The 26187-nt window shown below is 39.6% G+C and overlaps 1 protein-coding gene across 15 annotated transcripts in view; it reads right to left on the bottom strand.

Moving 5' to 3' along the window:
* The window catches only part of ABI1 (abl interactor 1), an 87851-nt gene that overhangs the window by 20877 nt on the left and 40787 nt on the right, over positions 1 to 26187 (bottom strand). For 10 of the 15 annotated variants that reach the window (NM_001076241.2, XM_059892739.1, XM_059892740.1 and 7 more), the window contains exons 3-6: positions 4689 to 4865; positions 2619 to 2633; positions 1785 to 1885; positions 356 to 496 (exon numbers count right to left, since the gene is read on the bottom strand). In NM_001076241.2, the coding sequence (NP_001069709.1) occupies positions 356 to 496; positions 1785 to 1885; positions 2619 to 2633; positions 4689 to 4865 (434 nt within the window). The remainder of the gene's footprint in view (positions 1 to 355; positions 497 to 1784; positions 1886 to 2618; positions 2634 to 4688; positions 4866 to 26187) is intronic. The other 5 variants (XM_005214264.5, XM_025000796.2, NM_001435153.1 and 2 more) reach the window with 1 other exon arrangement.

The following is a 26187-nucleotide window of genomic DNA, read 5'->3' as shown; positions in this document are numbered from 1 at the left end:
TGGATAGTTTCTGATATTTAACCATTTACCCAAAAAATTTCACAGTGGTTATCTTGATCTTTTTTTCCTAAATGACCATAAAAAAAAAATTCTTTAGTCTTCATCCAAATGTACATATGTACCTTTGTCAAAAAGAAGAAATACTAGCAATCTGCTAGCAGTATAGATACTAAAAAATCTAAAAAAATAGTTAAGTCACGATGTAACTTTACAGAAATGTATACAGTATTATCATCCTCAACCTTACCATCTATGTTAGCATCAGAGGAGCCCTTTACCTATAATTCTACAGGAGTCTGTCACCAATCAATAACATACATTCTCAGCTGTTCAAAGGCTCAATCTAAAAACTTACCTGTGTGTCCTCGGTCTCTGATTTAAAGAAGCCGTCCTGCCTGGACTATGCTGACTTCCCAGCCTTGCAGGACTTGTCATGTAGTCATTAGGAACTGTTGGAGGTTTAACAGGCTCAAGGGTTTTGTAAGGAGTATTTCGTCTAAAGAAGCATAATAGAGAAAGGAGTAATGGATAAGAAAGATAAAATGGTATTTCCCCCCCAAATTTGTGACTATCCCTTTATTACCAAGTATAACACAATTTTTTTTAAATACTAAAGTTTGTTTTTAGAAAATGCTTTAATAGGAACATATGAATTTTGTTACTTTAACAAAAGCTAAAATCTGTTACCTTTTCTTTCTAAAAATAATAGTTATAATTTTTTAAATGCTCAGTAATATGAAACTTTGAAATACATATGATTCCCAACTCAGTAACCCACAAGGCACTGTCCTTATATATTGTGGAAGCTAAATATCTCCTCTGTAGTTTATTCCTACCTCAATACGGGAATATTAATATATGGGCAAGTACATTCTGGCCCCAGTAGTGATGCCATTAATTTCTCAATAAACGATTTAACTTTTCTATTTAACAACTTCATGGTTTTTTTCAGGGGCAAGGGGTTCACAAAATGAAAATTGAAACTAAGAGCCTACAAAAAATGTTGCTTACTGATTCCTGTTACTATAAAGTAATGATTCTACCAATAAATGATTTTAACTTTTCTATTTAACAACTTCATGTTTTTTTTCAGGGGCAAGGGGTTCACAAAATGAAAATTGAAACTAAGAGCCTACAAAAAATGTTGCTTACTGATTCCTGTTACTATAAAGTAACGATTCTACCACCCCTCCCCCCAAAACAAGGAGTCTATAGTCTACAATAACGTGAATAATCTTTCAGGACTGTCTTACCAAGTATTCAGTATTTGCATTGCATTGAAAATTGGGAAGGAAGAAGGCACAAACTTATCTTTTCTCCTTCTGCACTGGCCTTCTCATAAAGCTACTATAGAATGAAGGGCCCCAAAATGACCAGCAGAAGCACAGTTAGAAGGATTCCCAGTAAAGATTCCCAAGTGTCAGGGGAAGCAGAAATGGGGGAAATGGAAGAACTGCAAGCTACCAAACCAAGTATGCAAAACAGGCCACTTATTCAAAGTTCTGTAATATAAATATTGCACATACATGTAAAGACAATATATACGGAAACCTCTAGTTATTTCATTTTAATAAATATTTCATTTTAAGGTCAGATTTATATATATATATATAAAATTTTTATAATGAATTGGAAAATAATAGACAATGCTCATTTATACACATACAAAAAACTTTTCTGGTACAGAGTTCCTCAGAGAAATTACAGAACAGGCAGATTCATTTTGGATTCACTTTGATTTCCTTCACTGGATCTGAAGAACACAGATGTAACTGAGTGCTTACCCCAGCGTCCCCCGGCCTGACATGGGAGGACTCGGTGGTTTCTGAGTAGGAGGGTTTGTTCTCGACAGCGTGCCAGTTCTTGCAGGCTGGTTATTTCCATGCTAAAATGTGGAAAGAAACGCTTTTATTTTTATATCAAATTGTTCTCTTGGTGTTTTGACACCATGTATTATTATTTTTTAAATATCAGAATGTGAAATAAGGATTCCCAGACAGCTTTAATAACAGACTTTGGTACTATATTTTAAAAAGTCAAAATACCACTTGCACTTGGCTTTTCATATTATTTTGCGCCCTTCATGCCAATTAATTGCAAAATACAGGTGAGATTACTCAATTTTATATATTATTTTATTGTTATACATGCTCACTGAGATCTAACTTTTCTGCAATTCAAATATTCGGTTTCCTGAAATTTTCGAAACGTGTGCATGAATACAAACTACAGATCTCAGTGTCAGCTTGCTAACATATTCATCTGAAAAATCATCTCTATCCCAACAACTCAGTAACAAAGTCACATGTAATGTCTGGGAAACCTCCTAATTGTAAGTCAATAAAAGCAAGGCAACTATCAAAAAATGAGCAAAGCAATAAATGTTAGCAAAATTAATGTTCCTATATAAATGCAGATGTCAATATATCTTTGATATATTAACACATCCAAGCTAAATGTTGCTGATTTGAACTGGGTTTGAGTATATTTAACCCATGTAAATCCTATGGGGAAAAAAGCAGACAGACATAGGAGAAGTTTTCAAGTTTTAGTGGCTCTGCAGCCTCTATCAATACAGAAGGAATACCGTGGATCAAGTGATAAGTAGTATCTCTTACCTTGGCTTTTAGCCACTTTACGTTGGCAAAAAAGGGGGGAAAAAGTAGAAATTAATTCTAGATATCTTATCTGATAGGACAATTACTTGATTCATGTTAATAAGCTTTTACCCAGTCATATTTTAAGTATTTTATAAAGAAAAGACATCCACAAGCAGTAGGGAAATATTCATAGGTATCATATATTTATTCAAAGTAATATATTCATAAGAAAATTACCACTTAATTATGCCAATCTCATGCAAATTATGTAATTTCTTAGGTCAGTATTTTATCCTATCAAACTAATTCAACTGAATCATGGATGATAAAAAACAAACTCTGATTTAAATACAAACACATAGCTCATTAAACGTATGGCTATTTTAATGCCTCAGTGCACAAACCTTAAGCCTACTGGACAATGGATGCTCATGCTTCATTATTGGAATGGTACAGAATTTTAAAGAGTGATCAACTGTAAATGTTAAAATCCAAAATTACAGGTTGCTTCCAAATTCAGAAAAGGACCTAGCAGCTCAGGGTTTAAAACAAAATTACAATGCACCATAACATCTTAGCCAAATTCTAATTAAGGAACAAACAAACAAATAGGGTCTGGAAACGCTCTCATGTGTAGCTTAAGAATCCAAATCCTAAGAGGCCAGCACTAGTAAATAGAGTTTGTTTTAGTTCTAAATTTCCTTCTGAACAAGTCTGATCAAAATTCAGAACTGAAAAAAAGCTGCTTTGATCCTAAAGGCTACATCTTTAAAACCTGGCCAGCTTATATATATGAACTAATGTGTCCAAAGCAGCCTACTTGCAACATGCCACTTAAGGAAAATTATCTTCAGATTGAAGACTTTTTCTACACTGGGGAAAAAGGGGTTCCCTCAAGTTCTTTCCATCTCATTTGCCATTCTAAATTTGTATCTTATCATTTTTCAAGTGACCATAAAAGCAACATTAAGGAAAGCATCCAAAAACGGAATATACCTTGCTTGACCCATATTCTTATTGCTAGAAACTGTGCCAGAACTTTGGTATTCTTTAACATTTGTTTAGAATAACACGGCTCATTATTATCTAGATTAAACAATGTCTGGAATCCTACCTTGCCACTACATTTCACAATTGGATTTAGAAATTAAATTTGAATAACCTCATTATCTTTGAAGAAAAGACATATTAATGTGATAGCATTAAAATACACTAAATACTATTCTAAAGTAACTTAGAAATATTCTAAATATGACCATACATCTTCCCTCATATGCTGTTTCAAGTGAAAGAGAAAACAAAAAAATAGCACTCAAGTATAAACTAGTCCCAAATGAAAGGGTGAAAGGATAATTTATTTGGGAATAAAAATTCTACTTGAATTCTGCTACTGTGTAATGGTGTAACCTTTACCTGTTATGGAGCACAGCCTCCTCTGTTAAGTGTGTGTAAATTTACACAAAGATGTTAGGAGTGTTGGAAGGAAATGATCTCTATACCTTACAACTCAAAATGTAATTGGTTAGCAACTTAAAAACTTCCATTTCAGTGTCTCCCAAGCACGTTTTAGAACTAAAACATCTTAAGGAAATAAAACTAGGCTTTTTATTTCCTTAAGATCTCACTTCATTTCCTTAACATTTACATTTATGGATGAGTCAGTTTACCAGCTCCCTGGACTCTAAGGTTGAAAACAATAGAACTCTCTTATTCCACCCTTTCTGCAGGCCCTAAGTAGATCATAAGCTTCGCATACCACAGGAATGAAAGTCTGTAAGATGCCAGTTCCTCTTTGAAATGATTCCACAGTTCATTCCTCTAATAAAACTGAAACCTTTAAAAACACCATTCCTATGTATTATAAAGCTTCAGTGTTTCCATTAATAAAACAGAACAACCCTTAGATCACATGATCTTTTCAAAGCTTGAAAACAAAGACATATGTGGAAAATCCTTCACAAGTTATGAACCAGGCTCTATAGCTATTTATTAACAAATAATTTTAAATGTTTCTACTATGTATTCAAGTTTACTCTGAAACTGTATAGCCTGCAAATTTTTAAGAGAATACAATATGAAGACACTTACCTTGACACCGTGGCCCACATCATCCAGAACTGTATAGTCAATAGGTTTCCGAATATACCTTACAGGTCGCTCCATGTTCGCAGGTGCTATTATTTTGTGAGTTCTTGATGTATTTTTATTTGTTGTCAAAATACCAATCTCTCTTCGAGCCACTTTCTCTTTATGAATGTCCACAGTCTATATTTTAAATTTGAACAAAGCAAGAAAATATTGTTTGGCAGAGTACATAATATATATAATGTCCACATATTAAGAATGTATCACATGTCTATTTTTCAGTGAATACTACTACATGCTCCCCTTCAAAATTAAGCAAATTAATATCTTGGACGCTGAAACATGGGATCTCTAAAGCTGATTAAAAGCACCAACTAAACTATTGGTTTTGATTCCAAAGTGATTCTGAGGGAAGCGATTTTCTCTCCCAAAGACCTGGTGTGTGTGGAAAGGGAGGGCTCCTACTCTGTGTCGCTTACACTTTATTTTGCGTAGATACAGACCAGATAAAGAAATCAGAAATTACAACCAGATGAAGTAACTACTATAGTGACACACGCACAATTTATTTGCAATTACTCTAAAGGTGTTCAGAGCAAGATATCCAACTAGGTTGAGAAGGCTTTAATAGAGTAAGTACATTTTAAAAAATAAACAAATATTAGAGGCAAATTATGGAAATTATTTAAGGCAAGAAGAACAACATATTACAGACAAAGGTTTAAGAAGGAAAAAAAAGAAGACCAGAGAAAACCAGGGGTTACAATTTGGCAGCAAGGAGCCCACACATCTGCAGCCTACCTAGTACTGGCCTTTTTTTTTTTTTTTAAGGCAGAAATTTTTATTTATTAAAATGTGTCCTTCAGTAATATGTTAGCATACATACAATATACACACATACATCTGTACACTCTTTGACACACCTCACGGATTGCCACCATAAGTTTAACCAATAAATTAAAACTAAAAAAGGGTCGGGGGGGGCGAAGGAGATGTGGGGATGCATGGAACTAAGGGGAAAATTTCCATGTTTCATCTGGTAAGAAACTGCAAATTTCTCAGAAGTTCCCTGGGGAAAACCTGTGACCAGAGAATCTCTGAAATAAAAGTACAGAAATCCCTGCCCCACAAAAAGATTCCAAAAGATGCAGTTACAAGTGTGCTTCTCAAAACAGGAGCATTCATTCCACTTCATACTCTGGCTTCTGCATCTTCTGGCCTCAAGATAGTCTTGCCCTCAGCTGGGGCAGAGAGGTTCATATGGGCACTTGGGCTTGGTGCACCGGGGGCTCTGGGTGTTGAGGGGCAGGCTGCAGCCTGGGAGCGAGGGGAGCCACACTCATCTGAGGTGATGTCTGGCACGTCATTAGTACTGGCCTTTATAGCTTTAAAGAAGGTAGGTTTTTGTTTTTCTTATTTAACTGTCAGTATTTAAAAAAAAAAACTGGATAGTAGTCAGCACGTGAGAAATAGTTACATGACCACTCAGCAGTTTAAGCTTTGGCCTAACAGTAATGAGTGAGTAGCCATTCCCTTCTCTAAAGGACCTTCCTGACCCAGGGATCGAACTCAGGTCTCCTGCACTGCAGGCAGATTCTTGACCATCTGAGCCATCAGTGAAGTCCCAATAGTAATGAAAAACCAATAAAAAATTCAAATTGAGCAATATCATCAGGTCTATATTCTAAAAGATCCCTCTTGCACAGGAGGACAGAGAGAAGACTACTGGGATGAGACCAGTTAGAAAGCAGTAAGAAAACAGAAGCATGTGAAATGAACTGAAAGGGAGTGGAGGTGGGGGCACTGTCAGGAAATAAAGGTTAATGTTATGTGTATTTCTGCACACCTTGTGAGAAGAGATGCTGATTCCCTAGCCTTAGAAGATATAGTGTCTCCTCAAAGTACAAAAGGCAGGCTTACTGTCCAGTATAACAAAGATAACGTCAGAAGGCTTACTGCTGCTGCTGCTGCTGCGGCTAAGTCGCTTCAGTCGTGTCCGACTCTGTGAGACCCCACAGACAGCAGCCCAACCAGGCTTCCCCGTCCCTGGGATTCTCCAGGCAAGAACACTGGAGTGGGTTGCCATTTCCTTCTCCAATACATGAAAGTGAAGAGTGAAAGTGAAGTCACTCAGTCGTGTCCGACTCTTAGCGACCCCATGGACTATAGCCTACCAGGCTCCTCCATCTATGGGATTCTCCAGGCAAGAGTACTGGAGTGGGGTGCCATTGCCTTCTCCGCAGAAGGCTTACTGACCATTATAAAAGAGCTGGTCCCCTAAGCTGGGAGCTCCTTTCCTGGAACACACCTGACTGTGTACAGCCAGGCACCATCTGGCTGTCTTGGACATATCCTATAGAAAGTGGGGCTGGTGTCTGACACAGTGTTGACTATGACAATAATGACCTTTGTCTCTAACCTGGAGTCTCACGTCTTCTCCTCACATCTATGGAATTGTGGCTGGCTTAACTTGTGAGCATCCGCTAAGGGTAAAACCTCAAAACCCTTGCAATGTTTGAAGCTTTGGTAATGAAGATGGAGTGCTAACAAAGACAAAGTTTTTTAGAGTTGGAATGAAAGGATAGCTAATGAAAACTGAGAGAAGTCCCTGGGAATCGTGAGTGAACATGATCAACTCGTGTGGTCCTCCAGGCAGTCTCTGGTCCTCTACTTCAGGGCTTAGTAATGAAGCTGAACTGGGGCGGCAGCTTCAGGACAAGTACCAGGAAGTAGTTTCAAAAACAGCAGCCTGAATGATGCCCTGGCTACTGTCAGCTACTCACTAAGCTCACCTGGTGGACCCTGAAAACAACTAGTAATATTTATCTGCAGAGGGAGGCAAGGGTATATAAGGTTCTCTCAGTGTATCTATACTGAGCATGAAAGAAGGAAAACTGTAACCACTCTAAACAGAACCAGGAGAACCTAGAACTCTGGCTAGTTTGCCTGGGAGACTGAGGGGTCGGAGGGGACACATAACGTTTGTTAAAGCAGAAAGGCAACAGCTGGCTATCTTCCTGCTCAGTCCCTCCTGCAGTTTGTCTTCTCAACCTTCTATTCATTCGAGATGAAGCAAAGACCTCGGCATTTTTGACAGTGGGCCCTGTCTGCTGAGACAGCTTTGGCCCTTTGGGGAAACTTTCCCCGAAACAATCTCCCAAGGGCACTGATTCGTCCTGCAGGCTCTTCCATCCTCAACTGGGTTTTAAATGATGATGAAGGTAATTCACCAGAGAAGGAGAAACTCACGCAAAGATTAAATTGTCAGCCCTGCCAGCTTCAGAAAACTCCCAGTCCTACGCTGATATCAAGCAAGAATTATAGAGCTGGTCTTTTGACAATGGAGCAGCCAAGAGCCCACATAAGGTGAACTCCTAAAAACAATGATGCCACCGTGCACATCAAGCCCAAGTCAACCAAAGAGTACAAATTCAGGCCCCCCGCCAAAAAGTAATAAGGCTATAGCTGCTGAATAAAGGTGTTCCCAACAGAATGGATGGTGTCCATCAGTAATGATGACTTTGCTACAGAAAACAGAATGCAGGCCTTTAGGTGGGCCGGAAATGCTCCCAGCCACAGCACTGCTCAAAACAAATAAACTGACCTTGTTTACTGAAAGCCACTCTCTCCCAACCTCCCCATACACCCTTAAGAGAAAGATGATTAAGGGTGGGGCCAAGTTCTCCAGGTTCCCAAGAGAAACTGAAGACCAAGCATACCTGGGTGTGTGAGAGCACTCTGGGGAAGGCAGGACATTTTATAGCTGGCTGATATAAACATACTGGAGCCCATGTCCCCATCCTGTGGAAGGAGAGGGTATCTGCTTTCAGCTACAGCTTTGGGTGTGGTTCATAGTGGGGAACAGAAGCTAATGCACCTTTCTGGGTGGGGTTCTTGGGACCAACTCAATGGATTACTGTGATGCTTCCACCAATTATACAATGAACGTATAATTGGTATTGATATTCTTCATGCTTGCACAGTGAATGCTCTGAAGAGCCAGAGGAGATTTTGCCAACTGGGAAAGAGTGGCATGTAGAAAAGCACTAGTGGTCCCAGTGCCCACCATCCTTAGGACCCTTCTGAGTACAAGTTTCTGTGCATGGATGATTGTACTGACTGGAGCCTCTGGCAAGAGGAACAGCCTCCACTGGAGGTGCCCCTTGGGTTTGGTGTATTCAAGAATCCAGCCAGTCCAGCTCCTATGACATCCCAGCTTTACATGAAAGAGTGGCAGCTACATCTTTAGGGAAAATGTCTCTTCCATACTGCTACCTAAACCAACACTGTTGATTCACAGAAAGTGAAAGTGAAGTCTTTCAGTCGTGTCCGACTCTTTGCGACCCCATGGACTGTAGCCTACCAGGCTTCTCCGTCCATGAGATTCTCCAGGCAAGAATAATGGAGTGGATTACCATTTCCTTCTCCAGGGGATCTTCCCGACCCAGGGATCGAACACGGGTCTCCCGCATTGGAGGCAGATGCTTTAACTTCTGAGCCACCAGGGAAGCCCATTGATTCACAGAGGATCCTCTAAATGCCTGGGCCTGGTGCATTAATAATTCAACTAAGCTGACACCCCGTGGTGTTCTATGGGCCGCTGTGCTGTTTGACCTCAGAGACAGCTACACAGAATTGAGAAGTGGGTATGGCTGCTATGCTCCGTGGGCGGAGCTCAAGGATGTTCTCACAGATTTGGCCGATATTCCCTGTGATAAACCCTGTGAGATTTTTACTCATCTGAGGCTGGTACCCATTGGGAATAGCTGTTTGGGTCTGCTACTTGGAAAATGACAGACTGACATCTTAAACATGGGCCATATAAATTGTGGAGACAAATCACAGTTGCTGATGAGACCATGTGGGTCATTAACACATGGCCACGGTAAGGGCCCATGGTTTGACGAGGCCAGCTGCAGTCCAGCTGCTGATGAAGCCTGCACTGCCCAGGCCGCCATCACTGCCGGCAGATCCATCACCATTCCAGATGCGTCAACACGTGGACCATCATGAACAGACGCAGAGTAAAGGACTCTGTTCCTCATGCAGAGGTAACCACTGCATCCCACACTGTGAGTCCAGGAGAAAGACCCATCTGTCTCCTGGAGAGAGATGCCACATCTCCCACTATTGGCAGACTAATTACTAACTACAGACCTTTAACCCCATCTTCAGACCATCAGTGGTGCCTCACATCAAAGGCACTCTTTCATGTTATGGTATTACAATCCCGATCCAATCTGCTGACTCCAGGTGCCAATTCCTCCAGGTGTCTTTCCAACCACCACCCCCAATTCCTGTAGCTTTTCATTCAGTCACCGCAAGGGGCAGATGAATGCCACCTCACTGGTGGCATAGACAAGTAAGACAGATTTGACTGACTACCTTCAGGTAATCCTCCCAAAATAAAACAAGTACTAGATTCAGATATTTGTACTGAACTGGGATCCCTGATGCCTACCATCTGTGCAGGAGAGGACACTGGAGAAACAGCTGGCCTCTGCTCCCTAACACCTGTGCTGGGCGGGGACGGGGAGGACACTCTTTACAGAAGTACTTAAGCGGAAGTCAGGCATTAACTTACCTCCCTCCAGAAATGTGGTGACTTGTACTTTAGGGGTGATTCTAAGAGATCAGAAATGTGGTGACTTGTACTTTAGAGATGATTCTAAGAGATCCTCAAGCATTTAAGCAAGCACCACCAGTAGATCCTATACCCGCAGACAGCTATGACCTCTCCAAAGTATAGCTATTCTTGACTAAGTAGGAAGAGCTCTCCAGAGGCATAACTGATTTTTTAATTATGTGTAGTCTGTTCCAAACTATTTAACCCTAAAATGGGAGTTATCTAATTAGAAAGGGTGGTTTGAACTGTCCCTGACTTAAGCTGAGGTGAACAATGACATCATATCAGCCCTGGAGCCATTCGGGTCAGGGTCAACTATTCAGGTCAGGCCAGTCTTGTTATGGATGAGACAGAACCGCCCCAGACTTCCTTCCTGCAGACCAGGCCAAGGCTGTGCACTACAGCATTCTCTTGCAGTACTTGCATCAGGTAGAAAGTCAGTGCAGAAACTTGGAAGAGAAAGCCACTTGGCTCTCTAGAGTAGACCCTGAAAGGTTATAGTATTTGTTCAGCTGGCTGGTCGAGGACCCTGGGGAGCCAAACTGAGGTCAATATTGCAGTTTGGCCTCATTCTAGTACCATGTTGATAGTACGTAAACTGAATTACATGTTTTATGAGACAAATTCAATGGCTCTGGTCCCAGGTTCTGTTAGACAGGTTACTCAGGGTGGTCAATCAGGAAATTTTGCCAGAAGCCAAGAAGGTAGAGAAATGAGGAATGAATATTGTTGGAAGGCAATTACCCTTGGACCCATCGCATTTCTGTACGTCTTGTAGGTAGAGGCAGTCTCTTTGTCCCAGACTGTTTTAAGTACGTCTACATAGTAAACAGCCAGGAAGGACAAAAACGTCACCCTCAGGAACAACAGGCAGGTTTGCTCACTGTCTCACGCAAAAAGATGTCATCTCCCACCAGGGTTAAGGTCAGGCAGGCTTTCTGCCCATTATGGAAGTCTGGGGGGCTCCTCTCCTGTAAGAGACTATACTACACATCCGGAAGCATCACCCACCCTCCTCACAGTCTATGGAGCTCCGGGTTGGGAAAAGCAGCACGGATGCCAACTCTGGCTCCTGCCCCTGTCATGAGTCATCAAGTCTTATGTCTCTTACTGAGAAATCCTGTGTCTTCTACCAACATCCATGAAACTATGGAGGGAGCTAACTTGTTAAACTGGAGTTAGCTAAATTTGTGTGTGTGTGTGTTCATGTGTGTGTGCACATGTCCGCATGTACCCCTACATGTCTTACATACTTTTATTTTCTAGCAGGTCCAGCACAAGATTAACCAGTACACATTTTGCTTGGTACGGAATTAAAGTTTTGCTACTTATTACTCCACAGAAGGGAAAATACTGAGATTTCATCAGAATATTAAAAAAGATAGATCACCTTGGTTTGCTCCTGATCCCATCAACGCTCATTCTCTGTCTCCTTTACAAGGTCACCTGACAAGTAAGGTGCCTCCATGTTTAGTCATAGGTTCTTCCCCTTTACAACCTACCCCTGACAAATTCATCCACATTCAGGTCTAAATTACTACTACACTTCCATAAGCTCTTCTCCATTCTAGACCTCTCTTCTACACTACAGAATCATACAAACACCGGTGATGTTCCTCTTGGATATTTCAATGGTACCTCAAAATGAATGTGCCCAAAATATACAGAATTGCCTTAACCAGCCTTCCTCCTTCAGTTCTCTATCAAGTTAAACAGTTCAGACATCTACAACTCACTTCATATCCAGTATCATTAAATCTTGTCACATTTTCCTTTAAGTAACAGAAATGTGTTTCCTTGTTTCCAACACTTCAATTTAGTCAATCTACTATCATCTCTCACCCTGGCTACTGCATCTGTCTTCTAACAGGCCCATTTGCAGCCAATCTAGCCTCTTTCCAACTGTTCTCCATAGTATAACCACTGTGATCTTCACCAAAAAGACTAAACTTGCGAAGACAAAATGAAAAAATCTGAAGCTATCTGCTTAATCCTTCTTAAAAGAACATCCCATTTTAGTTTCCAGTCTTCATGGGGAAAAAAAAAATTCAAAATGGCTCAAATATCACAGTGTCCACAACTCCCTTTAAAATCATCTTTTTTTTTAATCCTTATTTCCCTCAATCACTGTAGAACTATTCAGGACATTATTTCCAATTACCTGAAAACTTTTTTCTGAGTTTACTCCCTTACCAGTCTCCTAACTGGGAATAAGGAGAGTCTACATCATTACCCCACCAGTGGTATACAGCCCTCCAAATGGCAGGGTGAGTGAATGCGGCAGCAGCAGGAGGGGAACAAGCCGGAAACGTCTGTATGACAGCACGATTATGTTCACCAGGCCAAAGTCAGCTTTTCCAGGGAGACTGGTTCCTTCTCACACTTGAATTTCCTTACTTTCACACTTTATCTTTAGCTGTCAAAAGAATCAGTCTGATATAAAGAAAATTAATTTTTAATTCTAATAAACATAAAATTCAAGAGTCTCCCAAGTTGAGAGGGACTAGCAGGTTGCAGCACCCTTACAGCAATCTCTGGTCCCATGAAGCTCAGGTGAAACCACTACAATAAACCAGATGTACTATAAAGCCAAAGTAAGTAAGACAGCAGGGTTCTTAAACAGAGTTAAATAAATGGACCAATTCAACAGAAGACAGAGCTCAGAAACAAACTCATGATCATAAGGAACCCTGTTACCTTACAGTGACTGCACAGGGCCAAAGAATGCATTACTTAAATAGGGCAACTTGTTTGCCAGATAGAAAGAAACACAGAAAATGGACCCCTATCTCACACTCACTAGAAGGAAAAACCAATTCCAGATTAATTAAATATAAATGCAAATAAGTGGCAAATTTATACTTGAACTATTACATTAATGAGAATGAACTACTATGAATAAAATATACGAATTACAGATAAATAGTAGAAACATAATGCTGAATTTTAAAAAGCAAGTTATATACAGGGTTTTGGTTTTGACTACATATAGCCTTAATCTATTTTTATAAAACTCAAACCCAAACAAAACTATTTAAGGATACACATATATATGATAAACTTTAAAAGGGCAAGAAAATAACAACACTCCTTGGGAGTAGACTGAAGCACACAGGTAGAACTGACCATTTTCCAGTAAACTTTGGTGGTAGAACCACATGTTTATTTTGTTATAAATTTTATGTTACATCACATTATTCTTTTGAATGTTATTAAGTATAACTTTTTGAAGTATTTAATTGCACAAAAAGCACAAACAGAGCAGGGAGAAAAAAAATGACTAATATTCCTGGAGCACCATCATAAGACTCCATAAAAGAAACCTCACTTTAGCCAGGTGTATTTGGCAGGCCAAACAGAAGAAAGCAGACTGGGGGTGGGGCGGTGGGGGAGTGGAGGTGGAGGTAAGAGGGATAACAAGCAAAAGGAACAGAACAAAAAAAAGGCCAAAAGGCATGAAAACACAACATCTGCCTAGAGATAAGAGACAATTTAAAAGAGCATGAATAAAAATAGGTTGAACAGTACTCATATTAAGGAGGTACTAAAGAAAGGCTAAAAAACTGGAAAACCAAATTTGATGGTTTCTTTTTAAAGGGTCGAGTGAGCCCTTAATAAAATGGGAAGGGGAAGTAAATAGGAATAGGTAAAATAACTTGTATAGAAGGCAAAGGTTCAAAGAAAAGAACATGCACAGTATTCCAGGAGTGATTCTATCTAGAAAGAAAAAGTTTTCTAAAATGAATGTTGAAATAAAAAAGAAAAATTTCACAAGTAGACAAGATTTAAAATTGCCCTTTTTTCAGGTTTAACTATTTTAAATTATGAAATGCTTCAAACATACGATGATAAAACAAACATCCACATACACACCACTCAGATTAAATACAGATTAACATTTTGTCTTGTTCTCTTTTAAGACATGATTATTTATAAAGTTATTGTACAGAAATACATTGTTTTAACCATTCTCCCCCTTAGCACTTTAGGAAGTTCCAGGGTGGTAAAGGGGGTAGGGGGTAAAGTCAGGAAGGAAGGAAAGAAAGCATATGCTCCTTTTAAATATATTCTCCAGAAAAAAAAATCCTTTTTAATTATCGAAAGACAGACTGGAAAGAACATGACGCAGCAAAACTACTTAATATTTCACATATTTTCTACACTATCATATTGGGAGGGCTACTGTCCCCATAAATGCCCGCGCCCATAGAGGGAGGCATTATAGGTTTCAAGCAAAGAATCTTGTATGTAAGTAAAATCACAATAAATGCTCACTGAAAGAGTAACTACAGAATGAAAACCAAAACACTTTTGCCCTGAATAGAAAAAGGAGCAGTATGAAAGGGGTAGAAAAAGTGTAAAAGAGGCCTGAGACAAGCCACACACAGAAAGCCTTCAGCCGAGAAAGAGACAATCTTTGTCTGTTACGGCTTCTTTTGGAGCAGACTTTGGAAATGGCCCACTGCCCAAAATTCTGTGTTACAAGCCTTTGTTCAATAAGCCTGGAACAAGGTCCCAATCAACTGTGAAGTTAACTTGATTCAGAATGACCTATATATACACACACTATAAAAAAAGATCTATTTAGAAAAGATGAGCTGCAAAATAAGACTCTGGTGGAAAAACATAATATAATAAAACACTCAGAATTATTCCAAAATATTTTATCCTGAGAAAGACTGAATCTGTCACTAATACTCTGGCCTGCATCCAATTTTTTAGTACAACCCAAGGACATTTTTCTGTCCGCTAACCTCCTGCTTAAGAATATAATGCACACTTTAGAACACTCTACATGGCAATTATGTGTCCACCTCAAAAATATGTATTTTTTGTTATGTGGTTGATTTAATCATTTTATCCAAACCAGGATTTAAAATAAATATGAACTTTCAAGAGGACATTAGGGAGGAAGGGGGGAAGTCTCAAGAGGGAGGTGATATACATATAACTATGGTTGATTTGTGTTGTATGGCAGAAACTGACACAACACTGTAAAGAAATTTTCTCCTCCCAAAAAAATTTTTTTAAAAAAAAAGAACATTAGGTCACAGTTCATCTTTTACATGTCAGGTCATGAACGTGTACTTATTCCCAACTAGTACTCCTTTTCGTTGTTCAGTTGAGTTCAGTCGCTCAGTCGTGTCCGACTCTTTGCGACCCTGTCAATCGCAGCACGCCAGGCCTCCCTGTCCATCACCAACTCCCAGAGTCCACCCAAACCCATGTCCACTGAGTCGGTGATGCCATCCAACCATCTCATCCTCTGTCGTCCCCTTCTCCTGCCCTCAATCTTTCCCAGCATCAGGGTCTTTTCCAATGAGTCAGCTCTTCACATCAGGTGGCCAAAGTATTGGAATTACAGCTTCAAAATCAGTCCTTCCAATGAACATCCAGGACTGATCTCCTTTAGGATGGACTGGTTGATCTCCTTGCAGTCCAAGGGACTCTCAAGAGTCTTCTCCACACCACAGTTCAAAAGCATCAATTCTTCAGCACTCAGCTTTCTTTACAGTCCAACTCTCACATCCATACATGACTACTGGAAAAACCATAGCCTTGACTAGACGGACCTTTGTTGACAAAGTAATGTCTCTGCTTTTCAATATGCTATCTAGGTTGGTCATAACTTTCCTTCCAGGGAGTAAGCGTCTTTTAATTTCAAGGCTGCAATCACTATCTGTAGTGATTTTGGAGCCCCGAAAAATGTTTTAATATTTCAGGAGTGTCCCTATCCTCTCAAAAAGATAATACATTAAAAATTCTGTAGAAATTTCAGGCATTGCAATATAATGACTTCAAGTGCACAGACTCAAGAACCAAACTGCATAGATTTAAAAGTAAACTCTACCATTTACTAGTTGTGTAGCCTGGAGCAACTACTTAACTATTCCATGCCCTCACAGTTTTCTTATCAAACAGACAAGGTTTAAAAACAAATAATTTTATCAACTTCACACAGTTAATATGAAGGTTTTAATATGGATAAAGGATTTTCAACACTATCTATCATCTGGAAAAAACTAACGTTAGCTTTTCTTGTTGTTATTCTTTGTTCCCCAATCCATACTCAAGTGTTTAACTGAGTTTACCAGATGGTGTTAAACCAGTTAAAGCTTATAGCCTATACCAAACACAACTCTTACAAGCAATCTTAGAAATTAAAAATTGTTACTTAGTTCATTTATGTTATTCCAGCTACATTAAACATATAATAAGGAGTACAAATCGAATCAGTATAATCAGAAGGGTTAAACCCAACACTTCAAAGGGATTTGGAGTGTACTTAATAATAACCCCTTCCGAGCCTCATTTCTTTCATATTCATCACAGGAATATTTTTGGTCCTGTAATTCTTACAAGAAAGGACATCATTTGGGGATATTCATAAAGAAAGATTATTTAAAGGTACAAGTTGGTAGATTAAGAGAACTGATTACACTGGTTTTATATATTTATACACATACACACATCATGCTGCTGTGCTGTTTAGGTGCTCAGTTGTGTCCAACTCTTTGCAACTCCATGGCCTACAGCCTGCCAGGCTCCTCTGTCCATGGATTGTCATGGGATTTCCCAGGCAAGAATATTAGAATGGGTTGCCATGTCCTTCTCTAGGGGATCTTCCTGACCCAGAGGCTGAACCTACGTCTCCTGCGCTGGCAGGTGTATTCTTTACCACTCTGCACCTGGCAGGTATGTACCACCTGCCACACACATACACATTTTTTTTTCTTCTCCAGAATGTTAAAGGGATATAAGAGGAGAAAAATGAGTGGACAAGAATGTCCAACAAATCGTTAAATATCAGAAAGCAAATGGAGGCAACGTTAACTAACTGAACAGAACAACAGGAGAAGCTAGAACCCCAAACACCCTCAGATGGCAAGGCAATTTATTCTACAAGAAAAAAAATGATCCCTGAGAGCCTGAGAATTCAGAAGCAACAGGTTCTTTAGACTACAAAAGTGAGGGAAAAAAATCAAAATCACAATGAGATACTACTTGATATCCACTAGGATGGCTGTTTAAAAAAAATAGAACAGAGCTTCCGAGCACGTGGAGAAACTGAACCTGGGCCACACTGCCAGTGGGAATGTAAAATGGTGCATCCACTTAGGGTAACAGCCAGCAGTCCCTTGAAGGGTTAAACACAGAGTTACCACAGGATCCAGCAATTCCTCTCATAGGTATATAACCAATGTACCTGAAAACATATGTCCACACAGAAACTGGTACACAGATGTTCATAGCAGTGTTATCCGTTAATACCCCCAACTGGAAAAAATACAAATATTCATTAACTAATAAATGGATACATTTGCTATTTCCACAAAATAGAATACTATTTGGAAGTAAAAAGGAATAAGCACTGGCACATGCTCCAATATGGATGAGCTTTGAGAACATCATGCTAAGTGAAAGAAGACATCACAAACGACCACTTACTACATAATACCATTTATATGAAATTCCCAGAACAGGCAAATCTATAGGGAAAAAAGTAAACGACCAGTTGCTGAGGGCTAGGTGGAGAGAGAAGGCAGGGACTGAGGAGTGAGAGCTAAGGAAGATGGAAGTTTCTTTTGACGTAATGACAATATTCTAAAATTTCTGTGGTGATGCACTGCAACTCCATGAATATAACAAAACTGTATGGTATGTGAATTCTATCTCAATAGAACTGTTTTTCTTTTAAAAGTGAGTAACAAAGAAGAGGTTACAACAGACAATGCAGAAATACAAAGGATTATAAGAGACTATTATGAACAACTATATGGCAATAAAGTGGATAACCTGGAAGAAATGGACAGATTCTTAGAAAAGCTCATTCTTCCAAGACTGAACCAGGAAGAAATAGAAATTATGAAAAACCCAATTACAAGCACTGAAATTGAAGCTGTGATCAAAAATCTCCCAAAAACCAAAAGCCCAGGACCAGATGGCTTCACAGGAGAATTCTACCAAACATTTAGAGAAGAGCTAATGCCTACCCTTCTAAAACTCTTTCAAAAAATTGCAGAGGAAGGAACATTTCCAAACTCAATTCTATGAAGTGAAAGTGAAGTCGCTCAGTCGTGTCCAACTCTTTGCAACCCCATGGACTGTATAGCCTACCAGGCTCCTCTGTCCTCCTACCAGGAAAATCCTCTGGGATTTTCCAGGCAATAGTACTGAAGTGGATTGCCATTTCCTTCTCCAGCAGATCTTCCCGACCCAGTGATGGAACCCAGGTCTCCCGCATTGTAGACAGACGCTTTACCGTCTGAGCCACCAGGGAAGTCCCATCAAAGACAACACACACACAAAAGAAAACTACAGGTCAGTATCAATGTATTGCAACATAAATGCAAAAACATAGATGCAAAAATCCTCAACAATATTTTAGCAAACAGAATCCAACAACACATCAAAAAGCTGATGATCAAGTTGGGTTTATTCCAGGAATGCAAGGATTCTTCAATATATACAAATCAATCAATGTGATACACCATATTAACAAATTGAAAGATAAAAACCATATGATCATCTCAATAGATGCAGAAAAAAAATTTGACAAAATTCAGCACCCATTTATGATTAAAACTTTTCAAAAAACGGGCATAGAAGGAACCTACCTCAATACAGTAAACACCACATATGGTAAGTAAGTGTTAGTTGCTCAGTTGTGCCCGACTCTTTGTGACTCCATGGACTGCAGCCCACCAGGCTCCTCTGTCCATGAGATTTTCCAGGCAACGATACTGGAGTGGGTTGCCATTTCCTTATCCAGGGGAATCTTCCCAACCCAGGGATTGAACCCTGGTCTCCTGCACTGCAGGCAGATTCTTTACCGACTGAGCTACAAGGGAAGCCCATATATGATAAGCCTACAGCAAACATTAGTCTCAACAGTCAAAAACTGAAAGCATTCCCTCTAAGATCAGGAACAAGACAAGGGTGTCCACTTTTACCACTATTATTCAACATAGTTCTGGAAGTCCTAGCTACACCAATCAGAGAAGAAAAAGATATACAAGGAATTCAGATCGGAAAAGTAAAGCTCTCACTGTTTACAGATGACATGATACTGGACATAGAAAACCCTAAAGATAGTATCAGAAAATTACTAGAGCTAATCAGTTAACTCGGAGAAGGCAATGGCACCCCACTGCAGTACTCTTGCCTAGAAAATCCCATTGATGGAGGACCCTGGTAGGCTGCAGTCCATGGGGTCACTAAGAGTTGGACACAACTGAGCAATTTCACTTTAACTTTTCACTTTCATGCATTAGAGAAGGAAATGACAACCCACTCCAGTGTTCTTGCCTGGAGAATCCCAGGGACGGGGGAGCCCAAGTGGGCTGCCGTCTATGGGGTCGCACAGAGTCAGACATGATGGAAGCGACTTAGCAGCAGTAGCAGCAATCAGTTAACTTAGCAAAGTTGCAGGATACAAAATCAATACACAGAAATCACTTGCATTTCTATATACTAACAATGAAAAATCAGAAAGAGAAATTAAGGAATCAATCCCATTCACTACTGCAACAAAAAGAATTAAATACTGAGGAATAAACTCACCTAAGGAGACAAAGAACTGTACACAGAAAATTATAAGACACTAATGAAAAAAATCAAAGATGACATAAGCAGATGGACAGATATTCCAAATTCCTGGGTAGGAAGAATCAGTATCACGAAAATGACTATACTACCAAATGCAATCTACAGATTCAATGTGGTCCCTATCAAATTACCAATGGCATTTTTCACAGAACTAGAACAAAAGAATTCACAATTCATATGGAAACACAAAAGACCCCGAATAGCCAAAGCAGTCCTGAGAAAGAAGAATGGAGCTGGAGGACTCAACCTTCTTGACTTCAGATTATACTACAAAGCTACACTCATCAAGACAGTACAGTACTGGCACAAAAACAGAAATATATACCAATGGAACAAGACAGAAAGCCCAGAAATAAACTCATGAGCCCAATGGTACCTTGTTTTTGACAAAGGAGGCACGAGTATAAATGGAGCAACCACAGCCTCTTCAATAAATGGTGCTGGGAAAACTGGACAGCTACATGTAAAAGAACGAAAATAGAACACTTCCAAACACCACACACAAAGATAAACTCAAAATGGATTAAAGACGTAAATGTAAGACCAGAAACTATAAAACTCTTAGAGGAAAACAGAACACTCAATGACATAAATCAAAGCAAGATCCTCTATGACCCACCTCCTAGAGTAACGGAAATAAAAACAAAAGTAAACAAGTGGGACCTGATTAAACTTAAGGCACAGCAAAGGAAACTACAAGCAAGGTGAAAAGACAACCCACAAAATGGGAGAAAATAATAGCAAATGAAACAACTGACAAAGGATTAATTTCCAAAATATACAAGCAGCTCATACAACTCAATACCAGAAAAACAAAGAACCCAATTAAAAAGTAGGAAAAAGACCTCAACAGACATTTCTCCAAAGAAGACATACAGATGGCTAACAAACACATGAAAAGATGCTCATCATCGCTCATTATTAAGTGAAGTGAAGTCACTCAGTAGTGTCCGACTCTTTGTGACCCCATGGACTGTAGCCTACCAGGCTCCTCCGTCCATGGGATTTTCCAGGCAAGAATAGTGGAAAGGGTTGCCATTTCCTTCTCCAGGGGATCTTCCCAACCCAGGGATCGAACCCAGATCTCCCCCATTGTAGGCAGACGCTTTACCATCTGAGCCACCAGGGAAGTCCTTTATCGCTCATTATTAGAGAAATGCAAATCAAAACTACAATGCGATATCACCTCACACTGGTCAGAATGGCCATCATCAAAAAGTCTACAAACAATAAATGCCGGAGAAGGTGTGGAGAAAAGGGAATGATCTTGCACTGTTGGTGGGAATGTAAATTGATACAATCACTATGGAAGACGGTATGGAGATTCCTTTAAAAACTAGGAATAAAACTACCATATGACCCAGCAATCCCACTCCTAGGCATATACCCTGAGGAAAACAAAACTGAAAGAGACACATGTATCTCATTGTTCATTGCAGCACTATTTACAATAGCTAGAACATGGAAGCAACCTAGATGTCCATCAACAGATGAATGGATAAAGAAGTTGTGGACATATACACAATGGAATATTACTCAGCCATAAAAAGGAACGCCTTTGAGTCAATTCTAATGAGGTGGATGAACCTAGAGCCTATCATACAGAGTGAAGTAAGTCAGAAAGAGAAAGATAAATATCATATTCTAACGCATATACATGGAATCTAGAAAAATGGTACTGAAGAATTCACTTACAGGGCAGCAGTGGAGAAACAGACATAGAGAACAGACTTATGGACTTGGGGCGAGGGGAAGAGAGGGTGAGATGTATGGAAAGAGTAACATGGAAACTTATATTACCATATGTAAAATAGACAGCCAACACAAATTTGCTGTATGGCTCAGGAAACTCTAACAGGGGCTCTGTATCAACCGAGAGGGGTGGGATGGGGCGGGAGATGGGAGGGAGCTTCAAAAGGGAGGGGATATATGTATACCTATGGTTGATTCATGTTGGGGTTGGACAGAAAACAAAATTCTGTAAAGCAATTATCCTTCAATAAAAAAATTTTTTAAAAAAAGTGAGGAACAGAGCTAAAAGCTGGAGAATTAACTGTATTAGATTTGGGTAAGGCCTGCTCACACCACCAAGTGACAGTCTCCATCACGTATTTATAGTTTCTACTTAAGCATTTTAGTCCCTCATTCTTAAACAGAAGCAGACTAGAACCACCAGATCATCTAAGACAACACAGCATGGCAGGGTGAGGGGAGACCTAAAACAAAACTAAAACTAAAAAAAAAAGAACCTCCCCCTCCGAATTCTGCACAGATTAGAGGAATCCTTTTCTGAAAAGGATTTATATTACATGAAATATATATGTACGTATTATATGAAGCATAGAAGGTAATTAATTCATTGACAAAAACCCAACTTGTGAAAAAGAAACAAACATTCTGAAAAATTAAAAAGAACAGTAACTGATACACTGAAATTTATTTTTGAGATGTCTTCCAAAGGTAAAGAAACAAGAAAGGAAAACAGCACCAAAACATTAATTTAAAAAGTCTAATATCTGAATCTAGAAAAAATGGGAATATATGAATCTGTGAATATTCCCAGAATAACAGGAAAACAAAGAAATAACACATAGCACCCCAAAATACAGGAGCATATCCCCAAATGCCAGCATAATGTACTTTCAAAAGACCAAGTTATATCCCTGTGAAATTTCAAAATATCACAGCTAACAAGAATAAATATTCCGAAGTTTTCAGAGAGAAAAAGGCAAATTACATACAAAGAATCAGACACATCAGACATCTCAGTGACAATACTGGAAGCTAGAAGAAACGGACTAGATTGCCTTTCAAAGTATGGAGGGAAAATAATTTTCATTCTAAAACCAAAGCAGTCCAGCATAGTGATAATAAAGCAGATTCTAAAGCCAGACTTTCTGGTTCAAATAATGCCATTTAATAAACGTATGATTCTGAACAAGTCAAATAACCTCTTTGAATATCAGTTTCTTCATCTGGGAAGTGGGGTTGTTGTGAGGGTGAATTAACTCACAGGTGTTCACATGTGTAAAATATCTGATACACAGTAGTGTCTTAGTCGCTCAGTCGTGTCCAACTCTTTGCGACCCCATGAACTGTGGCTCACCAGGCTCCTCTGTCCATGGGATCCCCCAGGCAAGAATAGTGGAGTAGGGTGACTTTCCCTTCTCCAGGGGATCTTCTCAACCCAGGGACTGAACCCAGGGTCTACTGCATTGCAGGCCTGATACCCAGTAGTTACTATCAAAGTGCTCTAGAGAACAAGACTGAGTATAGAAAGGGGCAAAACAGATCTCAGCTTTTAACTATAATCCCTTTGGTAGTATCTGACTGGCCTGGGCACACTCACATAGTATCAGACAGGAGGAGGGAATTGTGAAACAAAGTCCAATGATAACTGCTCAGTAGAGAATAATATCTACACGCCTTTAGTTCAAACGAGACAGAAAAATAGAAAACACAAATTTGTATTGAAAGAGAACCACCTGACCAGTCAAGAATAGAAACAGGAAGTAATAAGAGAGTGTCTTGGTCTGGCTGAGCATCAGAATCAGAATAACCCAGGACAGGTGGGGTCAGTTAAAAGAAAAAAGGCAGTTTGTCAATAAGAGCAAAACAGAGGACTCAAAGAAAAGAAACTGACTTTCAGTTCAGTTCAGTTGCTCAGTCCTGTCTGACTCTTTGCAACCCCATGAATCGCAGCACGCCAGGCCTCCCTATCCATCACAAACTCCTGGAGTTCACTCAGACTCAAGTCCATCGAGTCAGTGATGCCATCCAGCCATCTCATCCTCTGGCGTCCCCTTCTCCTCCTGCCCTCAATCCCTCCCAGCATCAGAGTCTTTTCCAATGAGTCAGCTCTTCATGAGCTGGCCAAAGTACTGGAGTTTCAGCTTCAGCATCATTCCCTCCAAAGAAATCCCAGGGCTGACCTCCTTCAGAATGGACTGGTTGGATCTTCTTGCAGTCCAAGGGACTCTCAAGAGTCTTCTCCAAAACCACAGTTCAGAAGCATCAATTCTTCGGCGCTCAGCCTTCTTCACAGTCCAACTCTCACATCCATACACGACCACAGGAAAAATCATAGCCTTGACTAGATGGACCTTTGTTGGCAAAGTAATGTCTCTGCTTTTGAATATGCTATCTAGGTTGGTCATAACTTTCCTTCCAAGGAGCAAGCGTCTTTTAATTTCATGGCTGCAATCACTATCTGCAGTGATTTTGGAGCCCAAAAAATAAAGTCTAACACTGTTTCCACTGTTTCCTCATCTATTTCCCATGAAGTGATGGGACCAGATGCCATGTTCTTAGTTTTCTGAATGTTGAGCTTTAAGCCAACTTTTTCACTCTCCACTTTCACTTTCATCAAGAAACTGACTTTAGCCACAGTTAAATGACAAGCTTGTTCAAAGATGAGATTCACTGAGGTTTGGGGGTTGAGGGTTTTTTTTAAGGCTAAATTAAAAGCATTTAAAATTAAAAGATAACAGGAAAACAAAAAGGAATACCAACTTGAGGCAATATGGCAGATTAGACACCTGCAAACTCTCCCAGTTATGAACTGCCTAAACATACTTGATAGACTCTTTAAAAATTCAGAGTCCAATATTAAATACAGCAAACAATATCCAGGGAGGAGGGAGAAGGGGGGACTAAAGATCAGAGCAGAAAACATCAAAGAAGTTACTCCATAGGGGTTTGCTGGCCACTAACAGACTTAAGACTTACACCAAAAGGGAACAAGGGCTTCCCTGGTAGCTCAGCTGGTAAAGAATCTGCCTGCAATACAGGAGACTCCGGTTCGATTCCTGGGTCAGGAAGACCCCCTGGAGAAGGAAATGGCTACCCACTCCAGTATTCTTGCCTGGCGAATTCCATGGACAGAGGAGCCTGGCAGGCTACAATCTATGGGGTCACAGAGTCAGACATGACTTTGCGACTAACACTTTCACTTTCAAATGGGAACAAAACAGAAGGTCTTGGTTTGCTGAATGTGGGAAGGTAGAAGTGACATGGCAAAAGGATCTCTGCAGATGTGATTAAGAATCTTGAGACAGAAAGATTATCCAGGATTACTGATATGAGCTCATGTCATCACAAAAGTGTTTAGGAAACTAATATACATACACACACACACACACACACACACACCCCTGAGGGGGGGGCGGGGAGGGCAGCTATCCAAGCAAGTATAACAAGTTCCCATGTTTTCAGCTACAAAACTCTTAACAGTCCTTGATTGATCGTACCCCAAGAACACTTGGCAGAATAACAGAATAAACTGTCTAGGAATACGTCTTCAATTTATTTTACCAATGTATCACCCTCAGCATGCAGAGAGATCTCAAAGATGATATCTTAAGATGGGCTCACAACCAAAATTTATACAACACATAAGGAAATAATTCACCATAAGCAGGAAGCAGCATACACACATATACGCACATATATACACGTGCACACTTACACAGTAAGGCCTCCAGAGGATGTTAATCCGAAAGAGAATGTTAATCCAGAAGAAAGGAAACTAAGAGAATCGATGACATGAATAAAAGGCACAAAATAATGGTGGTTCATCTGAATCCAAATAGTTCAATAACTAAGTGTATATGCAATAGATGCCCCAGTTAAAAGAAATGTTACACTATTTTTGTTTTTAATTTTTTATTGTTGGCTTGTGGGATGTCAGCTCCCCATTGAGGGATTGAACCTGGGCCATGGCAGTGAAAGCTGGGAGGAATGCTAACCACTAGTCTACAAGTGAACTCCCACACTGTGTTTTTTATAAAATCCAGTTATTCTTAGAAGAGGCAAATCTTAACAGGAAAAAGTGGAAAGTAAAAGAAAGGGAAGGATATATTCTATATGTTAACATGTAGTATATTAATGATATCAAGACAAAATAGGCTATAATTTTTAAAAACTCGAGGGCCAGAGAATATTTTATTTCATACTAATGCTGTTTTTCATCAAAAATAGTTTTACATGAATTTACTCAATGGAGGTTTTATAATTTATACTTTGCTCTTCAAAAAGAACAAACTAAAAACATTAGAGAAGCTACTTCCATGCCAAGCTTGGAAAAGGGAGGGGACAATTTTAGAAAAAATGAACACGTGTAACTGCACATAAAACTGCAGGTGGCTAGAAAGGAAATCAGCTCAAAGGAAATACAACTAAAAATAGGCTTAGAACAGCGGTCTAATGCCTTCATTTGGATTTTCAAATTATTTCAGAGCTAAAATGCACACAATTTGTTTTTAACCA

Source organism: Bos taurus, chromosome 13 (genome assembly GCF_002263795.3).
Source record: "Bos taurus isolate L1 Dominette 01449 registration number 42190680 breed Hereford chromosome 13, ARS-UCD2.0, whole genome shotgun sequence".
NCBI lineage: Eukaryota > Metazoa > Chordata > Mammalia > Artiodactyla > Bovidae > Bos > Bos taurus.
This window is presented reverse-complemented; position numbering and strand designations above follow the sequence as displayed.